The sequence below is a fragment of the Ovis canadensis genome, chromosome 2, assembly GCF_042477335.2.
Source record: "Ovis canadensis isolate MfBH-ARS-UI-01 breed Bighorn chromosome 2, ARS-UI_OviCan_v2, whole genome shotgun sequence".
NCBI classification, from domain to species: Eukaryota; Metazoa; Chordata; class Mammalia; order Artiodactyla; family Bovidae; genus Ovis; species Ovis canadensis.
In genome coordinates this window covers 237,058,976-237,081,548 of record NC_091246.1, presented here as the reverse complement: position 1 = coordinate 237,081,548, position 22,573 = coordinate 237,058,976, and the positions used below count along the sequence as shown (strand labels likewise).

Here is a 22,573-nt window from a genome sequence, read left to right as displayed (position 1 = left end):
AGTGAAGGGAACTAAAATTCTCTAAATTCACTCTTGATGAAAGTGAAAGAGGAGAGTGGAAAGGTTGGCTTAAAGCTCAACATTCAGAAAACGAAGATCATGGCATCTGGTCCCATCACTTCATGGGAAATAGATGGGGAAACAGTGGAAACAGTGTCAGACTTTATTTTCGGGGGCTCCGAAATCACTGCAGATGGTGATTGCAGCCATGAAATTAAAAGACGCTTACTCCTTGAAAGGAAAGTTATGACCAACCTACATAGCATATTTAAAAGCAGAGACATTACTTTGCCAACAAAGGTCTGTCTAGTCAAGTCTATGGTTTTTCCAGTAGTCATGTATGGATGTGAGAGTTGGACTGTGAAGAAAGCTGAACGCCAAAGAATTGATGCTTTTGAACTGTGGTGTTGGAGGAGACTCTTGAGAGTCCCTTGGACTGCAAGGAGATCCAACCAGTCCATCCTAAAGGAGATCAGCCCTAGGATTTCTTTGGAAGGAATGATGCTAAAGCTGAAACTACAGTACTTTGGCCACCTCATGTGAAGAGTTGACTCACTGGAAAAGACTCTGATGCTGGGAGGGACTGGGGGCAGGAGGAGAAGGGGACGACAGAGGATGAGATGGCTGGATGGCATCATCGACTCGATGGACGTAATTTTGAGTGAACTCTGGGAGATGGTGATGGACAGGGAGGCCTGGCGTGCTGCAATTCATGGGGTCGCAAAGAGTCAGACACGACTGAGCAACTGAACTGAACTGAACTGTCACATGGACATTTCATTACCACCTCCTGATGATGGCAATCCTGAGACTCTAAGGAATTAAGCACTCATTTCTTTTTTTTTTTTTTTCCAAAAAAAAAAAAAAAAAGCCTAAATTCACTATCCTATTGTAAGAGTCATAAATGAATTAGAAAAGAAACTTCAACTATCAAAATGGTTAAAATATATTAACCAGGAAACTTTTGAAAAGAAGATCTGAACAGTATTAGTGTTCTTACATTCAAAATTTATATGCAGATTTTCTCTGATTCAGAACTGGAGAACTACGTTATCACCCGAAAGAAATCACTTCTTGAGAATCAATCAGTCAGTTCAGTTGCACAGCTGTGTCTGACTCTGCAACGCCATGGACTGCAGCACACCAGGCCTCCCTGGCCATCACCAACACGAGGATCCTGCTCAAACCCATGTCCATCGAGTCAGTGATGCCATCCAACCATCTCATCCTCTGTCGTCCCCTTCTCTTCCCACCTTCAACCCTTCCCAGCGTTAGGGTCTTTTCCAGTGAGTCAGTTCTTCACATCAGGTTGCCAAAGTATTGGTGCTTCAACTTCAGCATCAGTCTTTCCAATGAATATTCAGGACTGATTCCCTTTAGGATGGACTGGTTGGATCTCCTTGCAGTCCAAGGGACTCTCAAGAGTCTTCAACACCACAGTTCAAAGCATCAATTTTTGGTGCTCAGCTTTCTTTATGGTCCAACTCTCACATCCATACATGACTACTGGAAAAACCATAGCTTTGACTAGTTGGACCTTTGTCACCAAAGTGATGTCTCTGCTTTTTAAAACTCTGTCTAGGTTTGTCATAGCTTTTTTTCCAAGGAGCAAGCATCATTTTAATTTTATGGCTGTAGTCACCATCTGCAGTGATTTTGGAGCTCAAGAAAATGAAGTCTGTCACTGTTTCCATTGTATCCCCATCTATTTGCCATGAAGTGATGGGACCAGACGCCATGATCTTCACTGAATGTTGAGTTTTAAGCCACCTTTTTCACTCTCCTTTTTCACTTTCATCAGGAGGGTCTTTAGTTCCTCTTCACTTCCTGCCATAAGGGTGGTATCATCTGCATATCTGAGGTTATTGATATTTCTCTCAGCAACCTTGATTCCAGCTTGTGCTTCATCCAGCCCAGCATTTCGCATGATGTACTCTGCATAGATGTTAAATAAGCAAGGTGGCAATATACAGCCTGGATGAACTCCTTTTTCAATTTGGAACCAGTCCATTGGTCCATGATTCTAACTGTTGCTTCCTGACCTGCATACAGGTTTCTCAGGAGGCAGATAAGGTGGTCTGGTATTCCCATCTCTTGAAGTTTTTTCCACAGTTTGTTGTGATCCACACAGTCAAAGGCTCTAGCATAGTCAATAAAGCAGAAGTAAGTGTTTTTCTGGAATTCTCTTGCTTTTTCTATGATGCAACGGCCATTGGCAATTTGATCTCTGGTTCCTCTGCCTTTTCTAAATCCAGCTTGAATATCTGGAAGTTCTCAGTTCATGTACTGTTGAAGCCTAACTTGGAGAATTTTGAGTATTACTTTGCTAGTATTTGAGATGAGTGCAATTGGGTGGTACTTTGAACATTCTTTGGCATGAGAGGAAAGTAGATCTGAAGGCTGAGGCAAAGAAGAATTCTAGGTTTAATAGAAGAGAAAACAGGTTAAAGTTACAAATGTATAGAGGAAGACTCATGTACTGGCGAAATACAGGAATTGGGAAGTGTGTTGGGTCAGCCATGGTCTGTGAACATAGTAGCCCATATGGATGGAGTCCAAAGGGAATGGGGATAAACAAGACACAGGGATGGAGGATGGAGAATATTCATGAGAATATTATACATTAATAAAAGCAGTTTGAAGCAAGCAAGATTCACCTTGCCCATGAACTTACTTACCTAATTCTTTTGCCACCCTTGAGTCAGAGCTTTTGATGAGCTTCTTCTGGAAATTGTTAGAATCATTCTTTTCTAATTATCCTGGAGAAACACATCTATTAGGTATAACCTGCCTTTTGTTCAGTGTGAAAACCATGAAAGCAGCAAGCATTTAGCGAGATAAGATTTAATTAAAATGAATGATAAGACCTTCCCACCTCTGCTGGTGTTACTTCAGTTTGTGTGAGTGTAAATTCAATAAAGAAAAACATCCATCAGATCAGGGACTCTCTATAAATAAAATCATTGACAATAAAATGAAAAGATTTTCCCCTGTAATACTGAGGAAATATTTTTAATTAAATGCTGTGGTGTCAGGGATTATATAATCAAGACAGACTTCCTGGAGTTCAGACTGTGATACCAATACTAATAAGATGAATCTAGAGTCCTGCGTGCATTCTTCTTTCAATAGGAGGGCAAGGGGATGAAGAATTGCATTCATCCTCCCTAAAGAAGGCTGCACTGATGATCCTACCAACTCTGCTGTGTTCTACTTTTTCGTTTACCTACAGTCTCTCATTTTGAGTTGGATTGGTGAAAGTGAAAGTCACTCAGTCATGTCTGGCTCTTTGCGGCCCCATGGAATTCTCCAGGCCAGAATACTGGAGTGAGTAGTCTCTCCCTTCTCCAGGGCATCTTCCTAAGCTAGAGATCAGACCCAGGCCTCCCACGCTGCAGGTAGATTCTTTACCAGCTGAGCCACAAGGGAAGGGCAAGAATACTGGAGTGGGTAGCCTATCCCTTCTCCAGTGGATCTTCCCAACCCAGGAATCAAACCAGGGTCTCCTGCATTGTGACTGTCCACAAAGGCATGTGAACTATAAAATAATGTATTAAGAGGAAAGTATATCTGAAGGCTGAGGCAAAGGAGAATTCCAGGTATGGAAGAGTAAACATAGGTTAAAGTTGCAAATGTATAGAGGAAGGCTCAGGTACTGGCTAAAGATGGGAACTGAGAAGTGTGTTGGGTTAGCCATGGTCTGTGAACATAGTAGCCCATTTGTGTGGAGTCCAAAGGGAATGAAGATAAATAGGAGACAGGGATGGAGGATGGAGATGGAGAGAGGAAATATGGAAGAGGGACCACGTGCAAGAGGGATGTGCTAGGAGAGGAGCGTCGAAGCAGGTGCCCACTGGCGGAATTCTTCAGGTCTGTCTCCCCATCTTGGGGTCTTGACTGTCAGATGGTGACAAAGGTCTTGAGAACTCAGCAGTTCATCCCCAAAAGAACAAAAGTTTCTGCTCAGGACTGACCTATGGGTAGACTAGAGCAATCAGACTGTTTGAACAGGCAGGACAGGGGGCTGGGGTTCTCTGTAAGGATCTGCACCCTTTACCTGACCACGTGCAAGTGCACCTCCTGCCTGGTCCCCACATCCATTTGAGGGGTTGACCATCCCTGTCTCCAAGATTTGTGAAGGACTAGTGCAATCTTGCAGGCTTCCATGAGAGCTCAGTTGGTAAAGAATCTGCCTGCAATGCAGGAGATCTCGGTTTGATTCCTGGATCGGGAAGTTCTGCTGGAGAAGGGATAGGCTACCCACTCCAGTATTCTTGGCCTTCCCTTGTGGCTCAGCTGCCTGCAATGCGGGAGACCTGGGTTCAGTCTCTGGGTTGGGAAGATCCCCTGGAGAAGGGAAAGGCTACCCACTCCAGTATTATGACCTGGAGAATTCCACGGGGTCTATAGTCCATGGGGGTCACAGAGAGTCGAACACACCTGAGCCACTTTCACTTTTTCTTCACTTTCAGTGCAATCTTAATGGAAAAAAAGAGACTGAGGGTTTTGATGAGCTTGGTGGTGGTGGTTTAGTCGTTAAGTTGTGTCTGACTCTTGCGACTTCATGGGCTGTAGCATCCCAGGATCCTCTGTCCATAGGATTTCCAGGGAATCTTCCCAACCCAGGGATTGAACTCCAGTCTCCTGCATTGCAAGTGGATTCTTTGCTGCTGAGCCATAAGGGAAGGTGGCTTTGATGATCTTACCCAAGCCTAATTTCTAGTCTCCATTTGTGTATCCTGGTCCCTGAATCTAGCTTGTTAATTGATTTGTTGATTTTCATCACTTGACTCAAATAGGAACTGAGACTGGGGCCCAGCCCCTCACTCCTCCTGTGTTACCGATACAGTCATTTTATCTGTTAAGTGGCTGTGCTGAACCCTTTCATTATTGGATAAGGGTTCTCTAGTATCCTTTGTGTAACTTTAGATATTACAACAGTTAAATTTTTAAAGCCAGCAACATAAATAATAGAATCTTTGGGTTATAGCGCATCTACTTTCATTTTCTCCTTTTTATTGGCCTGAGGTCCAACAGGAAATCAAGTCATAAATAATGTAAATTTCTTGCCCAAAGTCAAAGAGATGGAAGAACTGGGAATAGCATCTCAGCAGGTTGTATAGTGTGTTTTTCTTACTACACTACATGGTCATCTGCGGTTCAGTTTGACTGTAGTTTCTTTTATATAGAGGGGAGATCCTGGAACCAGATTTCCTGGGTTCACATTTTAACACTTCAATTGATTAGCTGGCAGAACTTGGTCCATTTACTCACCGTCTCTGTGCCTCCATTTCCTCAAACGTAAAATTGGAATAACGGTAACAATGAGGGTATATGCATTTTGCAAAGCCCTTAGGATAATGACTGATGTCCTTATAAAAAGAGGAGGTTAGGACATAGACATAAACAGAGGGAGGATCACGTGAAGGCATAGGGAGAGAAGACCGTCTGTAAGCCAAAAAGGGAGATCTTCAAAGAAACCAACCCTATAGACACCTTGGATTTCCCAGGCCCCTGTATTGTGAGAAAATAAATTTCTGTTCTTTAAGCCACCCAGCCTTGCTGCTCTGTTATGGCAGCCCTGCCATTGATACTGCTATCAAAGTAATAGCAAGAACAGGAAAGAAACCCACAAGACGGTTGTTCGCACCCCGGTGTGGCATGGAAGGGGCTTTTCTGATGGCTCAGTGGTAAAGAATCCACCTGCCAATGCAGGAGGCTCGAGTTTGATCCCTGGGTTGGGAAGATCCCCTGGAAAAGGAAATGGCAACCGAGTCCAGCATAGCATCACTCACTGAATGGTCATGAATTTGAGCCAACTCAGGGAGATAGTGGAGGACAGAGGAGCCTGGTGGGCTACAGTCCGTGGGATCGCCAAGAGTCAGACATGACTTAGTGACTGAATAAAATGACATGGAATCACTTGGAGGAGGATAGTGACATTAGGGGCTTATTAGGGATAGTGACTGAAACCCAGGTCCAGCAGATGTAAAAGCTGAAGAGGCCATTGGAGGTCATCCCCTTCAGATTCTCAATGGGCAAAGGCTGCCCTCATCCCTTTTCTCAGAATGTTGTTTGAACCCTGCCCCTCATTGTTTGTAACTCAATTCCTTGCATTTCTCAATATGTTAAATTGTAAAGATCTCTTTGGAAGGAGACCAAATCTGCCTTCCTCTGCCTCTGAGTAGCTGTATGACTTTGAGCAGACGGCTTCCATTCGCCAATCTGTTTCCTCATTTGTGAAATAGAAAAACAATACCCATCCTGCAAGATGGCTGCAAAGATTAAGTGAATCTTTACAGGGTAGTTGGCATATGACGGGAGATTTCTGCAGTAAATGATGATTTTAAACCCTGCCCTGTCCCCATTGACTTTTCATCGTGAGAGAAAGTTATCCCTGGTTTATCATCTTTGCTTTACATTTCAAAACGCAATTCATAGTGAGTTTTCCTGCCCAGGGAACCTGAAGAAGACGTTGGGAAGCTTCTTTATTCTTCAGTGAATCCATCTCATCAATAATTTATACATCAAAATGTCCATTTTATTAAAGCTTTTTCTTTATCATTTTCTTTTGGTGTAGCAAAGGAAATAACTAGGAGGCTAAATTGAATTTTAAAATAAGAAAAGTAGAATGGTGCGTTAATTACTTGTAGGATCAGGTGGATTTGTTTTTCCAGAAAATTCAATAGAAGACGAGTTTTCAATGACATCCATTTTTTAAAAAAAGTCAAACGCTACTTTTGTTAGTGGATTAGAATTTTGCAGCAAATAAATACACAGATGTTGGTCAACAGGAGATCAAGGGTGATTACGTGAAAATCTTATGCCTAATGTATGCTGAGAGCACATAAGTTGCAGTGATTTGGTTGGAAATTGTTCTTTTTAAATTTATTTTAATTGGAAGATAATTGATTTATAATGTTGTGGTGGTTTTTGCCATACATCAGCATGAATCAGTCATAGGTATACATATGTCCCCTCCTGCTTGAACCTCCCTCCCACCTCCCATCTCATCCCACCCCTCTAGGTTGTCTTATAGCACCAGGTTGAGCTCTCTGTGTTATACAGCAGCTTCCCATTAGCCATCTATTTTACATATGGTAATATATATATTTTCAACATTACTCTCTCTATTCGTCCCATCATCTCCTGTTTCTGCAGTGTCCATAAGTCTGTTCTCTATGTCTGTGTCCTTGTTCCTACCCTGGGAAACTGCTTGTGAACACTTCCATTCTGCCAACCCATATATGCAATTTCAAGAAGAGTCTTCTACAAAATTCCCTGAAAGACATTTACTTTCTTCTCCCTTATGTAATTAAGTAAACTTCAAAGTCTTTTGCAAGGAAAGAGCATGGCTATCTCATTCATTATCATTTCTATTTTTTAGAATTTACTGTTTAAGCCAAAGAAATTAATTCTAGGAATTCATGAATGTCAAGTCTTGAATTCAGTGTTTAGATGATCTGCATGTTTTATTTAAAAAGTAAGCTGCTACATTTGCAATTAATGACCCAAAGAGAAGAGCAATGGTATATTTAAGACTAATGGGAAAATAATAATATTATGAGCTATAAGCAATGAGAGTACGTTATTTAAATGTGAATAATAAAACAGTAAGACCCAGCCAATGGACCAGAATTTTAAAACTGTAATTCGTTGCGAGTTTTCCTTTGAGATGGTTCACTGTGTTCCCAGTAAGAAGCAACAGTTCATCTCTATGGCTGGATTCCAGGTGTTCTTATGTGGCCTGGGCTCAGGAAAAGACATTTATAGGGAATTTAACATCCTAAATAGAATTCTCAGATAGTCTCTTAAAATTTTATGTCAGAATAACCATTTCTGTCCCTTGAAATGCTAAATCTGGGTTTAGTAAAAGTCTAAATTTCATATATCTAAAAGAACATGCTAGACTGTCTGACCCTTTAGTTATAGCTCATCTATACTTAATGAAATGAAAATGTGTGCTAGAGCTACCACTTTTTATCAAAGTTTTAGTGTTTGTCAACTATGTGCTTTCAGACCTGAATGACCAGCTGCTCTAGTTCCTCAAGTTGGAATAATAGGTCCTAGGCTTAGAATGGCAAGGATGAGGCTTCTGTGACCTCTACCTCCATAGATTCTGGGTCAGTGCATTTGGGATGATGGACACCTCAGGCTAGAATATGATGCTGCATTGTTCCATGAGTTAGGATTCATCACCTTCCTTGCCTGAAGTCCATTTAGAGCAACATAAGCATTTGATCAAGGAGCTACAGAAAGCTCCTACTGAGGGGATCATCTTCATGGATGATCTCCTTTACTCAGTCAGTTCAGTTCAGTCACTCCACTGTGTCCGACTCTTTGCGACCCCATGGACTGCAGCACGCCAGGCCTCCCCATTTATCACCAACTCCCAGAGTCCACCCAAACTCCTGTCCATTGAGTCAGTGATGCCATCCAACCATATCATCCTCTGTTGTCCCCTTCTGCTCCTGCCCTTAATCTTTCCCAGCATCAGGGTCTTTTCAAATGAGTCAGCTCTTTGCATCAGGTGGCCAAAGTATTGGAGTCTCAGCTTCAACATCAGTCCTTCCAATGAACACTCAGGACTGATCTCCTTTAGGATGAGCAGTCCAAGGGACTCTCAAGAGTCTTCTCCAGCACCGCAGTTCAAAAGCATCAATTCTTCTGCACTCAGCTTTCTTCACAGTCCAACTCTCACATCCATACATGACTACTGGAAAAACCATAGCCTTGACTAGATGGACCTTTGTTGGCAAAGTAATGTCTCTACTTTTTAATATGCTGTCTAGGTTGGTCATAAGTTTCCTTCTGAGGAGTAAGTGTCTTTTAATTTCATGGCTGCAGTCACCATCTGTAGTAAGTTCAGAGCCCCCCAAAATAAAGTCAGCCACTGTTTCCACTGTTTCCCAATCTGTTTTCCATGAAGTGATGGGACTGGGTGCCTTGATCTTAGTTTTCTGAATGTTGAGCTTTAAACCAACTTTTTCACTCTCCTCTTTCACTTTCATCAAAAGGCTCTTTAGTTCTTCTTCACTTTCTGCCATAAAGATGATGTCATCTGCATATCTGACGTTATTGATATTTCTCCTGGCAATCTTGATTCCAGCTTGTGCTTCATCCAGCCCATCATTTTCTCATGATGTACTCTGCATATAAGTTAAATAAACACAGTGACAATATACAGCCTTGACATACTCCTTTTCCTATTTGGAACCAGTCTGTTGTTCCATGTCCAGTTTTACCTGTTGCTTCCTGACCTGCATATAGATTTCTCAAGAGGCGGGTCAGGTGGTCTGGTATTCCCATCTCTTGATGAATTTTCCACACAGTTTATTGTGATCCACACAGTCAAAGGCTTTGTGGCATAGTCAATAAAGCAGAAATAGATGTTTTTCTGAAACTCTCTTGCTTTTTCAATGATCCCGTGGATGTTGGCAATTTGATCTCTGGTTCCTCTGCCTTTTCTAAAACCAGCTTGAACATCTGGAAGTTCACGGTTTATGTACTGCTGAAGCCTGCGTTGGAGAGTTTTGAGCATCACTTTACTAGCATGTGAGATGAGTGATGATTGTGCGGTAGTTTGAGCATTCTTTGGCATTGCCTTTCTTTGGGATTGGAATGAAAACTGACCTTTTCCAGTCCTGTGGCCACTGCTGAGTTTTCCAAATTTGCTGGCATATTGAGTGCAGCACTTTCACAACATCATCTTTAAGATTTGAATAGCTCAACTGGAGCTCCTGTATTAACTGGGAGTAAAAAGATTCCAGAGCTTTCCAACCTTAGGAAATAGACCCTACTTGACCTTGCTGTGTATGGAATACTAGTTTAGGAGATCTTCTGAATTTTCAGAGCTCTGTAAGCAGGAATTCCACTCTCCCAGCTGTGACATGGGCTGGGTGTGCCCTACTTATGACCCTGGCATGCTGGGCAAGCTGAGACATGGTCACGCCTTCCCTTGGCATTGGAATGACTGAGCCTCCTTTTTTTTTTTTTTTTAAGACAACTGGGTTGTTCAGAGGGAAATATGTTCTGTCTCGTGATTCCTTTTGTCCTCAGAAGAAGACATGTCAGTCCCTTAGGCCAAGCAGAGCTTTTCCTGCATTTGAATGTGAAATGAATTTCTGGAGGGGGACTTCATATACAGGGACTTGGTGATGTACACGCAGTGTTTTCCACAACATCCCTATGCTAAATGCAATCGCACAGCCCACAGGGAGGAGCTGGACACAGGATGCTGAAATGTGATTCTAGTGTTCAGAGTTTTATCTTTCCTTTCTTGAGATTTAGCCAAACTCTTAATATAAAAACAGCAAATCTTTTATTCTGAAAAATTTCATCATATTTGAAAGTAGAGAAAGCAGTTTGGCAAACCACCATGTCTGCATTGCCTGTTTCAGCAATTATCAACTCATTAGCCCAAGTTTTGACCTTGCAGATGTTCAGACATTTAACTCTGGATTGCCCAGGTGTTGTTTGGAATCAGGCTGGTTCATGACAGAAGTTGAAATTGGCTTTGAGTGTGCATTAGCCAAGAGAGGCTTAAATCATCTCCTTTCCATTATCAGAGCTTTAGCTCTTTTTAAGTTTTGGTTTAGGATTGTCCTCCTAATCCTTTTCAGCATCGCCTTTAGTGTGAAGGTGTGGATGAAGAATGCGTAAGTGGCTGTGATTCTATCTTAATAAGACACAAAACCATCAGAAATGGACAAGGGAGTAGATGAAGAGGACCCTTGTACTGCACAGAACTCTTACATAAGTCTACCTTTAAGGAGTGGACTATCAGGTCAGCTTAATTCAATGAACACTCAAATGTCTATCATGTATGCAGACACCAGGGACCTCTAGTTCTGGTGAAGAACTTCGCAAAGTTTCCAATTCCGTCCATAAGTGACTAGGCACTTTTTGTACAAGAGATGCATTCAACCCTCAAGAAGGACATTTTTACTCTATTTTGATGTATTTGAATAAAGTTTGTGTTATTCTTACGACTGAGGGAAATTAGGACCAGTGAACCAAGAGCACAGTCAATGATGCTGATGGGGAAGACAGCCAGATAGCAAGGAAGGAGGTAGAAAAGCTATAGAAATCTGGAGCTAGAAATCAAATACAGCTGTTGTTGGGGTTATTTTAGAGCAAGGGTGAAGGGTATCCCCACATGGGTCTGTGGTACCCATGGATGATCACGGTGGTGATTGGACAATATGTGAGTGGAATAGGATTTGGAATTGGATGATAGGAATTTAAGCCGTGACCATACACTTACCAGCTGGAACACCTTAAGCAGTTTATCTCATCTTTCTGTCCAGTCTGTTCTCAACTCCTAAAATGGATCTGGGAGGCCCCACCTGGTGGGTGAATATTAAAGGGATTTAATCTTCACATGGTGAAGATTAAAGAGATAATTCACTGTGAGTAAGCTCTATAACGGAGAAGGCAATGGCAACCCACTCCAGTACTCTTGCCTGGAAAATCCCATGGACGAAGGAGCCTGCTAGGCTGCGGTCCATGGGGTGGCTAAGAGTTGGGCACAACTGAGTGACTTCACTTTCCCTTTTCACTTTCATGCATTGGAGAAGGAAATGGCAACCCACTCCAGTGTTCTTGCCTGGAGAATCCCAGGGACGGGGGAGCCTGGTGGGCTGCCGTCTATGGGGTCGCACAGAGTTGGACACGACTGAAGTGACTTAGCAGCAGCAGCAGCAGCAGCAAACTCTATAAACAATGAGCTTCCGTGTCTAGTTGGCTGGGTGTTCTCTGTTCATACTGATGTTGCTGGGATGACAAAAAGAGATGTGTGTTTTCTATACACTTTAAGGGAGCAAGTGTATAAGAATTGAAAAACTATGACTCTGAAAGAGAGAAATAAAGCTCCTCAAAAAAATTCTCTCGGAGGCTTCCATGGTGGCTCAGTGGTAAAGAATTCACCTACCAACATAAGAGACACGGGTTCGATTTCTGATCTGGGAAGATCTCACATACGGCACAGCAACTAAACCCAGCTACCACAACCATTGAATCTTTGCTGCAGAGCCCGGGAGCCGCAACTACTGAGCCCACGTGCCTGAACTACTGAAACCCGCCCACCCAGCCTAGAGCCCATGCTCCGAAGCAAGAGAAGCCACCACGATGAGAAGCTTGAGCTCGGCAATTGGAGCATAGCCCCCACTCGCCACAACTAGAGAAAAGCTTGAGGGCGGCAACGAAGATCCAGCACAACAAATAAATTAAATAAATAGATAAATGAAAAACAAACTTTGCTCTCGGGACTTCCCTGGTGGTCCAGTGATTGGGACTCTGCTCTTCCACTGAAGAGGGCAAGAGGTCAACCTTTGGCTGGGGAACTAAACACGCCACAAGTCACATGGTGCAGCCAAAAAAAAAAAAAAAAAACCAGGACACAACTTGGTGCTATCAGAGTGGGTTAAACTTCTCAAGGTTGATAGAATAGTTCACAAATGTCAGTAATTGAATACAGTATTTTTACAACAAATACACTAAAAATAGAGTTTCCTAATAAATATTTATGGCCCCTTATAATTCAAAGTCTTGAGACTATTTTTTAAAAATCTTGTTAATATTATAGGAAAGCTCTTTGTTCTTTCCAAATGGACTTTGGGATCCAAGTGGACTTTAGAAGAGATCTAACTTTATGGGCAACGTGGCACAGAATACACAAAGATAGAACTAAAATTTTATGGTCACGAGTATATAAACTGTTGTTAATCTTCTTCCTCATCCATCAATCAAGGTTTAAGAATCAGTTCGGCGCTTTGCTTGGTCAAAAGCTATTGTTTCAACAATTTCTTGACATTTCTGTCAAGCTTCTTGCTTAGAACAAAACACGTGGCTTTCATTTTAGCTTTGAATTCATTCAATTATACTTCATATATATATATATACATATATATACATATATATATATACATAAATTCAGTCAAATCTAACTCAGAGATATTTGATTTGGGGCTTTCCGTAATTTATTTTCACAAGTGACATATTTTCCGTGGAACATGCCAGATGAATTATATGCAAAATGTATCCCTTGAATGACCAAAGAAATTTATCTGCCAAATGGAATGACTGGATGCAAACCAAATAAATTTTAGAAGACAGCTGCCAAAAATAATGACATGGAGTAATTTATTACAATGCTGAGGCCCAGCTTGGAACTGTGTGCACAGGGTATGCATAGCTTTTACAGTCAAAGGCAGTCACAGCTCTGTGGAGATGCACAAGGGGGTCTGGATAGTCCCCTGCAAATATCAAAGTTGTGCACTGTTGTCCATTTGAGCAAGGACAAGATTTTTCAAAGAAAATAGTTCTATTTTCATTTTAAATTTTGTATTTTTATTTTTACTAGTTTATTTATTTATTAACTATTTTATTATTTTTATAGTTGGTTTACAATGTTGTGTTAGATTCTGGTATACAGCAGTGATTCAGTTATATGTATATGTATACCTATACATTCTTTTTCATATTTTTTCCATTATGGTTTATTACAAGATATTGAGTATAGTTCCCGGTGCTATACAGGAGGCCCTTTTTGTTGATCTGTTTATATATGGTAGCTTGTATCTGCTAATCCCAAACTCCTAATTTATCCCTTCCCCACCACTTTTTTGTTTGGTGATGTTTGTTTTCTGTGAGTCTGTTTATATTTTGTAAATAAGTTTGTGTTGTGTTTTAGATTCCATATATAAGTGATATCATATGGTAGTTGTCTTTCTTTTTTTGACTTACTTCACTCATTATGATAATCTCTGGGTCCATCCATGTTGCTGCAAATGGTATTGTTTTGTTCTTTTTTATGGCTGAGTAATATTCCATTGCATATATGTACCACATCTTCTTTTTTCCTAAAAAAAAAATAAGATTTATTTATGTATTTTATTATTTTGCTGTGGCGGGTCTTCATTGCTGCATGTGAGATTTCTCTAATTGTGGTGAGTAAGGGGTAGTCTTTGTTGAGGTGTGCAGACTTCTCATTGCCTCTCTTGTTGTGGAGCACAGGCCCTAGGTCCACATGCTTCAGTAGTTGTGACTCGAGGACTTAGAGCTCAGGCTCAGTAGCTGTGGTGCACAGGCTTAGTTGCTCCACAGCCTGGGGAATGTTCTCAGACCAGGGATTAAACTGGTGCCAAAGCAGACTCTTAACCACTGGACCATGAGGGAAGCCCCTGTACCACGTGTTTTCCGATCATCTGTTGATGGACATTTTGCTTGCTTCCATGTCTGGGCTATTGTAAGCAGTGCTGCAATGAACACTGAGGTGCATGGATCTTTTTGAATTGGAGCTTCCTACAGATATATGCCCATCAATGGGCTGGCTGGATCATATGGCAACTCTGTTTTTAGTTTTTTGAGGACCCTCCATACTGTTTTCCATAGTGGCTGCATCAATGTACGTTCCTACCAACAGTGTAGAAGGGCTCCCTTTTCTCCATGCTCTCTAGCATTTGTTATTTGTAGGCTTTTTAATGGTGGCCATTCTGACTGGTGTGAGGTGGTACCTTACTGTAATTTTGATTTGCATTTCCCTAATAATTAGCAATGTTGAATATATTTTCATGTGCCTATTGGCCATCTGTAAATAGGTGCCTTTCTCTGGAGAAGTATCTATTTAGGTAGAAGACAGTTCCAGAAAAGGAGTTTTCCTAATTACAAGGCTGCTTTTCTAATAGTCCTTGATGAGCTTTCCTCAGCATGCAACTATTAATAGTCTCTACAAACACACACAAAAGAAAAAAAAACTCACAACATCATGAAAAAAACAGGAATCAATTACTGCTAGAATGTAGAGGCAACTTCCATTTGCTACAAGGAGGTGTGAGATGATAGGAATAGAAGGCAGACAATTTATCTTTAACTTAAATAGAAAAAGCTGCTGCTCTTATTTGTTTTGTTCTGGTTCCTAAGATATAATTGAAGAGTGTATCCTTAAACTAAAGAGGACTTGATTTTGTAGTTTGTAAGTATTTGTCACATTCCCTCAACAACAGCAAATTCAACTAACAAAAGAAATACACCTACATAAAATCTGGCTGTTTTGGTTGAGCTTAATGTCATGTTTGTTTGACTTCTTGATTGGTTGCTGAAATCAGAGTTCCATCCACTCCTGGTTTAGCCCCTTGTGACAAAGGGCATCCTTTTATGGTATAAGGGTTTCCCTGGTGGCTCAGATGGTGAAGAAATCACCTGCAGTGTGGGAGACCAGGGTTCTATCCCTAGGTTGGGAAGATCCCCTGGAGAAGGGAATGGCTATCCACTCCAGTATTCTGGCCTGGAAAATTCTATACAGTTCATGGGATCGCAAAGAGTCAGACTCGACTTTCTGAGTCGAGTTGAATGACTTTCATTTTCACTTTTATGGTGTAAACTATGATCTCACCAGGCAAGGGACAGTTTTTCTTAGGAAAGGAGTCTGTGGGGATAGGGCATGTTAGGTGGAAGTCACAGAAGTATAAGTAGAATTCAGTCATAAAATACAAGTAGAATAAAAATACAAGAAGAATTCAGCCATAAAACAGTTTGACTTAAGGACCTCTGTGGACTTTTCTTCTAGGAATATAAGAAGTCAGTAGTAGGGAATTTAAACATTCAGTTCATATACTGATAGGTTAGAGATAAAAAGTTGATTTTTAAAAATAGAAGCTAAGGGGTGTGTGTGGTCAGTCGTGTTCAACTCTTTGTGATGCCGTGGGCTATAGCCCACCAGTCTCCTCTGTCCATGGAATTTTCCAGGCAAAAATACTGAAGTGGCTGCTCTTTCTACTCCAAGAAGCTAAAATGGCATTTGATAAAATTTGATTGTCATTCCAAGTGTTCTATTTAGTGTTCTATTTACAGTGAATTCTGTAAATTTCCCTTTGAAATCAAAATTATTCTGGATCTGCACTGATGTAACCATGAGGACTAGAGAAGGCAACATCATGATTTGCCAATGTTGTTCCCTTCTTTTGGGGAAGGAGGTTGTTTTATCTAGAAAACCCAAGAGAATCAACTGAAACCTTTGACCTGAATCAACTGAAACCTCTGACTCTGAGAGTCAAGGCGAAGACAGGCACACTAGCATTTATTCATCAGTGATAATCCCTAGCTGATATGATGGGAATTACAAGAAAGCGATGAGTGAGGAAAGAATCTCATTGGCAATAGCTACAAAGAAACCGAACATTCAGGAGTAAATTAATCAAGAGATGGACAAGAAATAGAAAACTTGATTAAGAGACAAAAATCAAAGAGAAGAAAGAGCAACCTTTTTGATTTTTAGGACAGAAGATGTCGTGTAGTGCTTGGTGGGGAAGTGGGTACTGGGTGAGATCCTGAGAGTCTCTCTAAGATTAAGGGGCCACCCTCCCCCACCCCACCACACACACACACACACACACACACACACACACACACCAATGCCCCTCTTCCACCACCAGGAGAGGGAGGCGGGGCTGGGTGTGGCTGTGGGCGGGGCTCTGAAACACTTGCCTGATGTGGAAAGCTGGAAAAGGTGCTTTGGGCTGGTTTGTTTTTTTTCAAACTTTGAACTTTTTATTTTGAATTGGGGTGTAGCCAATTAACAATACTGTGGTAGTTTCAGGTGAATAGTGAAGGGCCTCAGCCATACATATACATGTATCCATTCTCCCCAATTTTGTTTTGATTTTTTTAAGCAGTAAACTTTATTTATACCATTTTCCTTTGCCTCCTCCCCTCTATTCTTCATGAGAATCTGCAGTCCCATCTACATAGTGTTTGGACCCAGATCTGTGTCTGTTTTAGACACATCACCCTCAGGCCAGCATTAGGAAGACAGCAGGAAGGTTCAGTTTATTGAGATTATACAACTGTCTCAGAAATGAAGCGTCCAGTCAAATTCAGTTCTCTGGGGACTTCCCTGGTGGTCCATTTGTTAAGGGTTCAGACCCTGGAGGGGGAACTAAGATCCCACATGCTGCAGAGCAGCTAAGCCCAGGCACCACCAGGAAAGACCCCGAGTGCTGCAAATAAGACCCAATACAGCCAAATAGGTAAGTAGATACTAAAATTCAGTTTGTTGGGTCTGAGTTATGGTCCTTTACTAATATAACAAACCCAATGAAATAGTTCCTATTATTTTCCCTTACACTCAGTTCATCTACGCGGCTGTACGTTGAAGCTAATTTCCAGGGTGATTCGGTAAATTCTCTCAATGCTCTGGAAAGACAGGTGTAGTAACACATTTGGTGATGATGGGTCCCACATGCTCTCTGTGCTGAAGTCTTTTAGTTGGAGTGACATCTCATTTAATGGCTGTAGCACAACATATGTGCTCTAGCAAAATTGTCATTTCCATATCAGGTCAGCAAAACTTTATTTTTTTTGCCTAAAGTAATTATTATTTCCATTTCTGGTTTAGGAAGATTAAAAACCATTGGGATACATATCAATGAAAAGACATGTTTGAAATGCAACTGTAAAGAAATAGACTATTCCTCTGAAAGCTTTGATTTTAGTCAGATCATGGTATAAGTGATATGATAAAAATACTCAGTGTTGGTATAATTATGAAAATGAGAGGTATGTTTGAACTTTGAGTTTCACAGCTAACCACACATTTTAGAGGGCTCAGGTAATATATACTGTATGTTTGTGTTTTAGGCAACATTTTCCTGTAACTGTGATGATCAATACACGGGTACTTTCTGTGAAGAGTTTGATGCCTGCCAGAAGAAACCCTGCCAGAACAATGCCAGCTGTGTTGATGCAAAGGAAAAGCAAGATGGTGGCAACTTCTCCTGTGTCTGCCTTGCTGGTAAGGTTTCCATAGTTCAGAGTTACTGTCTGTCTCTCTGTAGAACAGACACTTATTAATTAACAATGGTCAGGCAATGCATTGTCCAGCTGTTGGACAGGTGCCTCCCAGGTCTCATTTAGTTCCATCAGTCCAGCTTCATGTCATTGGGAATGGAGGAAGGAAGTTGCTTGGGGATAAACATTGTGTCCCTTGGCTGTTTTCCTGACGTTACGATGCTTCTCTCTTAGCATTCTACCATTTCTGTTCTGGGACAATGATATTCCTGGTTGGATGGAGGCCTGGATATTTCAAAGACAGTTCTTCAAATATGTTCTGAGTGTGGGCTGGTGCTGTACTGGCTGATTTTGCTAAGTTACTTAAGAAGAATTTAGGCTAAACTATGCAGGTGGGCAGGTAATGCCACCCAATCCTCTCTTTTGTTTAGCTTCCTGTTGTTCATGTATGTTTTAGTCCAGGCTCCTGGAACATGATCCTGCACAATTGGGCAAGTCTTTAATACTCCCTGGTTAGTATGGGGGAGTCACTGACCCTGCATGAGACTTTCACATCTCAGAACACAAAGGGTAACTTTTAAGAAAGTGCAGTGGACGGTGTGTCCACAGACTTCTGTTCTCTTGCAGTCATCTTATTGACTTACTGCTCAGCCAAATCAGTTATAGACCCTTAAGGAGCAGGAAATGGCATTTTACCGGTGAACATTTTGATATAACTGTTTCTATGCAGCTTAAAAGCAAACACCACATTATTCCTTTTTTAGCATCAATAATGTGTATAACTGACATCATCTTCCCCTTGCCACCTCATCCTCTTGCCAATCTCTGCCACTGGGCAGGGATTCAGGGTGATGTAAGGGCTGGGGATGGAGAGACGGATGGAGTGAAGTGGGAGTTGCGGCGATTAACTGCTCAGTGTAAGGTCCATCAATGCAGAAATTCATAAACAAAGAAGGAAAAGTTCTTCACGCATCTATCCAAGCTCAAACTTTATAAGGTCATAAGGGTAGGTTAATAGTTTGGTTTATGTTTTCCAGACCAGTGTTTGTGTGTACGTATCTATGTATAAGTATGGGTATTTCCCTTGTAGATCAAATGATTGTCTTTCTGTATGTTGAAAAAGCGATTATAATATACATACTGCTTTACAACTTACTTTTTTCAGTGTTTACCAGTTGATCATAAGTATACTTCCATGTCAGTATATATAGAGTTACCTTATTCATTTTAATAATTCCATCACATGTTTCCTAACATTGTATGTCCAGGCCAAACTGCTGCCTGTATTTGCTGTCTCTGCTTGTATGTTCCAGGCCACCTTAAGCTCAGCCATTCCAAAACTGAGCTCATTCTATTCCCAGCTCCACACAGCTCAGCTTCCGGTGTTCCATCTGTTTCTACGAGCCAGACCTCTACAAGTCACCCTGGGTGCCCCCTACCTCCTGCTCTTCCTGCCTCCGAGTGTTCTCCATCTTTCCCCCTAAAGACTTCTCAAATCACCCCCCTGTCTGCAGCCGCATCGCCACTGCCCCATTGCCACTGCCTTTGCCCCTTGTCCGTGTGACCGAGATAACCTCTCACGTTATCTCTGTCTGCTCTTGTCCATGCTACACGCTGGAGCCAAAGCAACCACCCCGAAGTGAGCCCTGGTTCTCATTATGTCAGTTCTGTGACCCAGACTCTCCCTTCTCCTGGGTGATTATTTTCCACTGCACATCTGATCTGATGTTGTTGCTTTCGACTTAATCCCCTTCTTCCTGGGGCTCTTGGGGTGAAGGCCAGGACCCTCCACCTCATTCTCCTCTGTGATCTGTCGCTCACCCACCTTTCCAGCCCCATCTCGCCCCCCTGCTTCCCTTTCTCAGGGACCAGCCACCTTGGCTTTCATCTCCCTGGGTGCTCGAGCTGCTGCAGGACCTCGTCTGCTTCTTTGTGCCTGGACAGCTCTTCCTGCTGCCTCCCTTTTGCCAGGTTTCTATTTTGGATCTCATTAAATACCCCTTTTCCTTAGGAAGTCTCAGTTGAATGCTTCAATCTAGGTCTCCTGCCCTTTTCCTCTTTTGTAGCTGGGTGTTCCTTTCCTTCACAGCTCTCCCCTGTTTGCAGTGGACGTGTGCACGTGTGATTCTTTGATTTCTGCCTGTCTCCCCACCTGAATCAATCCCATGAGCGCACAACCTGAATTATTTCTGTTCTACATCGTTTCCCACTGTGTCTGACGAGTCCTGAATGCTCAGGCAATGTGTTGATGAAGGTGAATTAATGAAAGGGTATGAACGTGGCCTGATGTTTTAAACCATTCCCCTATTGATGAGTCTTTAAGAGAGTTTGAATTTCTTTGTTGTAAGTGATGCTAGGATGAATCAAAATCCTTCTGTACATAGTCTCAATCAGAACTGGTAGGTGGAGCTTGTCACTGTTTGAACTGAAATGATTTATGTTTGATGTTTGTTTTTTTTTTTAATCCAAGTCTGTTCTCAGAGGAGATTTTTCTATTTTTAAAGAATGCAGGTGCACAGAATTGGAATGACCATAATGCTTGGTTTGTGATACTCTCTCTTCTTATCCATAGCATACTTTTATCTATTTACTTAGCTATTTCAATATACAGTAATCAGTGGTGGAACTACCACTATAACCAGAAGTTAGACCTGATAACTAACTATATAGTCTCCTCACCAGCCCATCTCTCAGTCTCTATTCCCCATCCAAAGTTAACAGTCAACCTGAACCTTGAGTTGATCCTTCCTTTGTCTTCCTTCTTACATGATCTTAATATTTACATGGCTTCCGAGGTGGCACAGTGGTAAAAAAAATCCGCCTGCCAATGCAGGAGATATAGGAGACACGGGTTTGATCCCTGGACTGGAAAGATCCCCTGAAATAGGAAATGGCCACTCCAGTATTCTTGCCCGGAAAATCCCATGGACAGAGGAGCCTGGAGGGCTAGGGTTCATGGGCTCACAAAGAGTTGGATACGACTGAGTATGCACGCTTGCGTAAACATTTACATGTTTCCATAGAAAATTTTTATTTTTGTTTTAATGGTTCTTGAATTTATAAAAATGGAATCATGCATGCATCATGTTGTGGTGTCCTGCATGTACTTCTCGGTGCTTGCTTTTTCCACTTAATACCGTGTTGCTAAAATGCACCTATATGAAGCCTTCCTTTGGAAGGCTATGTAAAGTTTCATTGCTCTGTTCTCCTGGGGACAGGCACCAGTCATCACATTCTCGTGTATTTTCTCTGGAATATGTGCCAGGGGTTGTTTGAGGTTGAACCTAGGAGTGGAATTGCTGGAAAATGTGCTTGATCAATTGTAGGAGATCATGCCAGACCGTTTTCCAGAGTGGTGACACCCATATATACTCCCACATGAAACGCATAAGTGCTCTGATGGATTCAGATCCTCTCCAGCACTGTGTAGGGTCGGAAGGTTTAATTTTTGCATGAGGAATGGGTGTAGAAAAGGTGCTTCATTGTGGTTTCTGCACTTTGTGGTTTACTAAGGATGCTGAGGTCCTCTTCCTGTGTTTATTGCTTGTTTTCCTATCTCTCACTCAAATTTGTGTGTGTGTGTGTGCTCTTGTTGGCTTGTAAAAGTTGTTTCTTTTTTTGTTCTAATCATTCGTCAGTTGTATGGATTGCACATATTTTCTCCAAGTTTGTAATCTGTCTTTTCCCTCTGAGGGATTTTTAAAAATCGCTGTTGTTGTTGTTCAGTCACTAAGTCATATCCGATTCTTTGCTACCCCATGGACTGCAGCACGCCAGGCTCCCCTGTCCTATGCTGTCTCTAGGAGTTTGCTCAAATTCATGTCCATTGAGTTGATGATGCTATCTAACCGTCTCATTCTGTGCCTCCCTCTTCTCCTTTTCAGTCTTTCCCAGCATCGGGATCTTTTCCAGTGAGTTTGCTCTTCCCATCACGTGGCCAAAGTATTGGAGCTTCAGCTTTAGCATCAGTCTTTCCAATGAATATTCAGGGCTCAATTCCTTTAGGATGGACTGGTTTGATCTCCTTGCTGTCCAAGGGACTCTCAAGAGTCTTCTCCAGTACCACAATGCTAAAGCATCATTTCTTTGATGCTCAGTCTTCTGCAGTGATTTTGGAGCCCAAGAAAATAAAGTCTGTCACTGTTTCCACTTTCTCCCCTTCTATTTGCCATGACGTGATGGGACCAGATGCCATAAACTTCATTTTTTGAATGTTGAGTTTTAAGCCAGCTTTTTCACTCTCCTCTTCTACCCTCATCAAGAGGTTCTTTAGTTCTTCACTTTCTGCCATTAGAGTGGTATCACTTGCATATCTGAGATTGTTGAAATTCCTCCTGGCAATCTTGATTCCAGCTTGTGCTTCATCTAGTTTGTATATAAGTTAAATAAGCAGGGTTACAATATACAGCCTTGATGTACTCCTTTCCCAATTTTGAACCAGTCCATTGGTCCATATCAGGTTCTAACTAACTGTTGCTTCTCGACCTGCATACAGGTTTCTCAGGAGGCGGGTAAGGTGGTCTGGCAGCCCCATCTCATGAAGAAATTTCCACAGTGTGTTGTGATCCACACAGTCAAAGGCTTTAGCATATTCAATGAAGCAGAAGTAGATATTTTTCTGGAATTCTCTTGCTTTTTCTGTGATCCAACGGACGTTGGCGATTTGATCTCTGGTTCCTCTGCCTTTTCTAAACTCAGCTTGAACATCTGGATATTCTCAGTTCATGTTCTGCTGAAGCCTAGCTTGAAGGATTTGGGGCATGACCTTGCTAAGCATGTGAGATGA

The 22,573-nt window shown here is 41.8% G+C and overlaps 1 protein-coding gene across 1 annotated transcript in view; it reads left to right on the top strand.

Moving 5' to 3' along the window:
* DNER (delta/notch like EGF repeat containing) overlaps window positions 1-22,573 on the top strand; it is a 379,213-nt gene that overhangs the window by 208,738 nt on the left and 147,902 nt on the right. Inside the window, exon 6 of the mRNA XM_069578468.1 lies at window positions 17,638-17,791. Within this exon, the coding sequence (XP_069434569.1) occupies window positions 17,638-17,791 (154 nt within the window). The remainder of the gene's footprint in view (window positions 1-17,637; window positions 17,792-22,573) is intronic.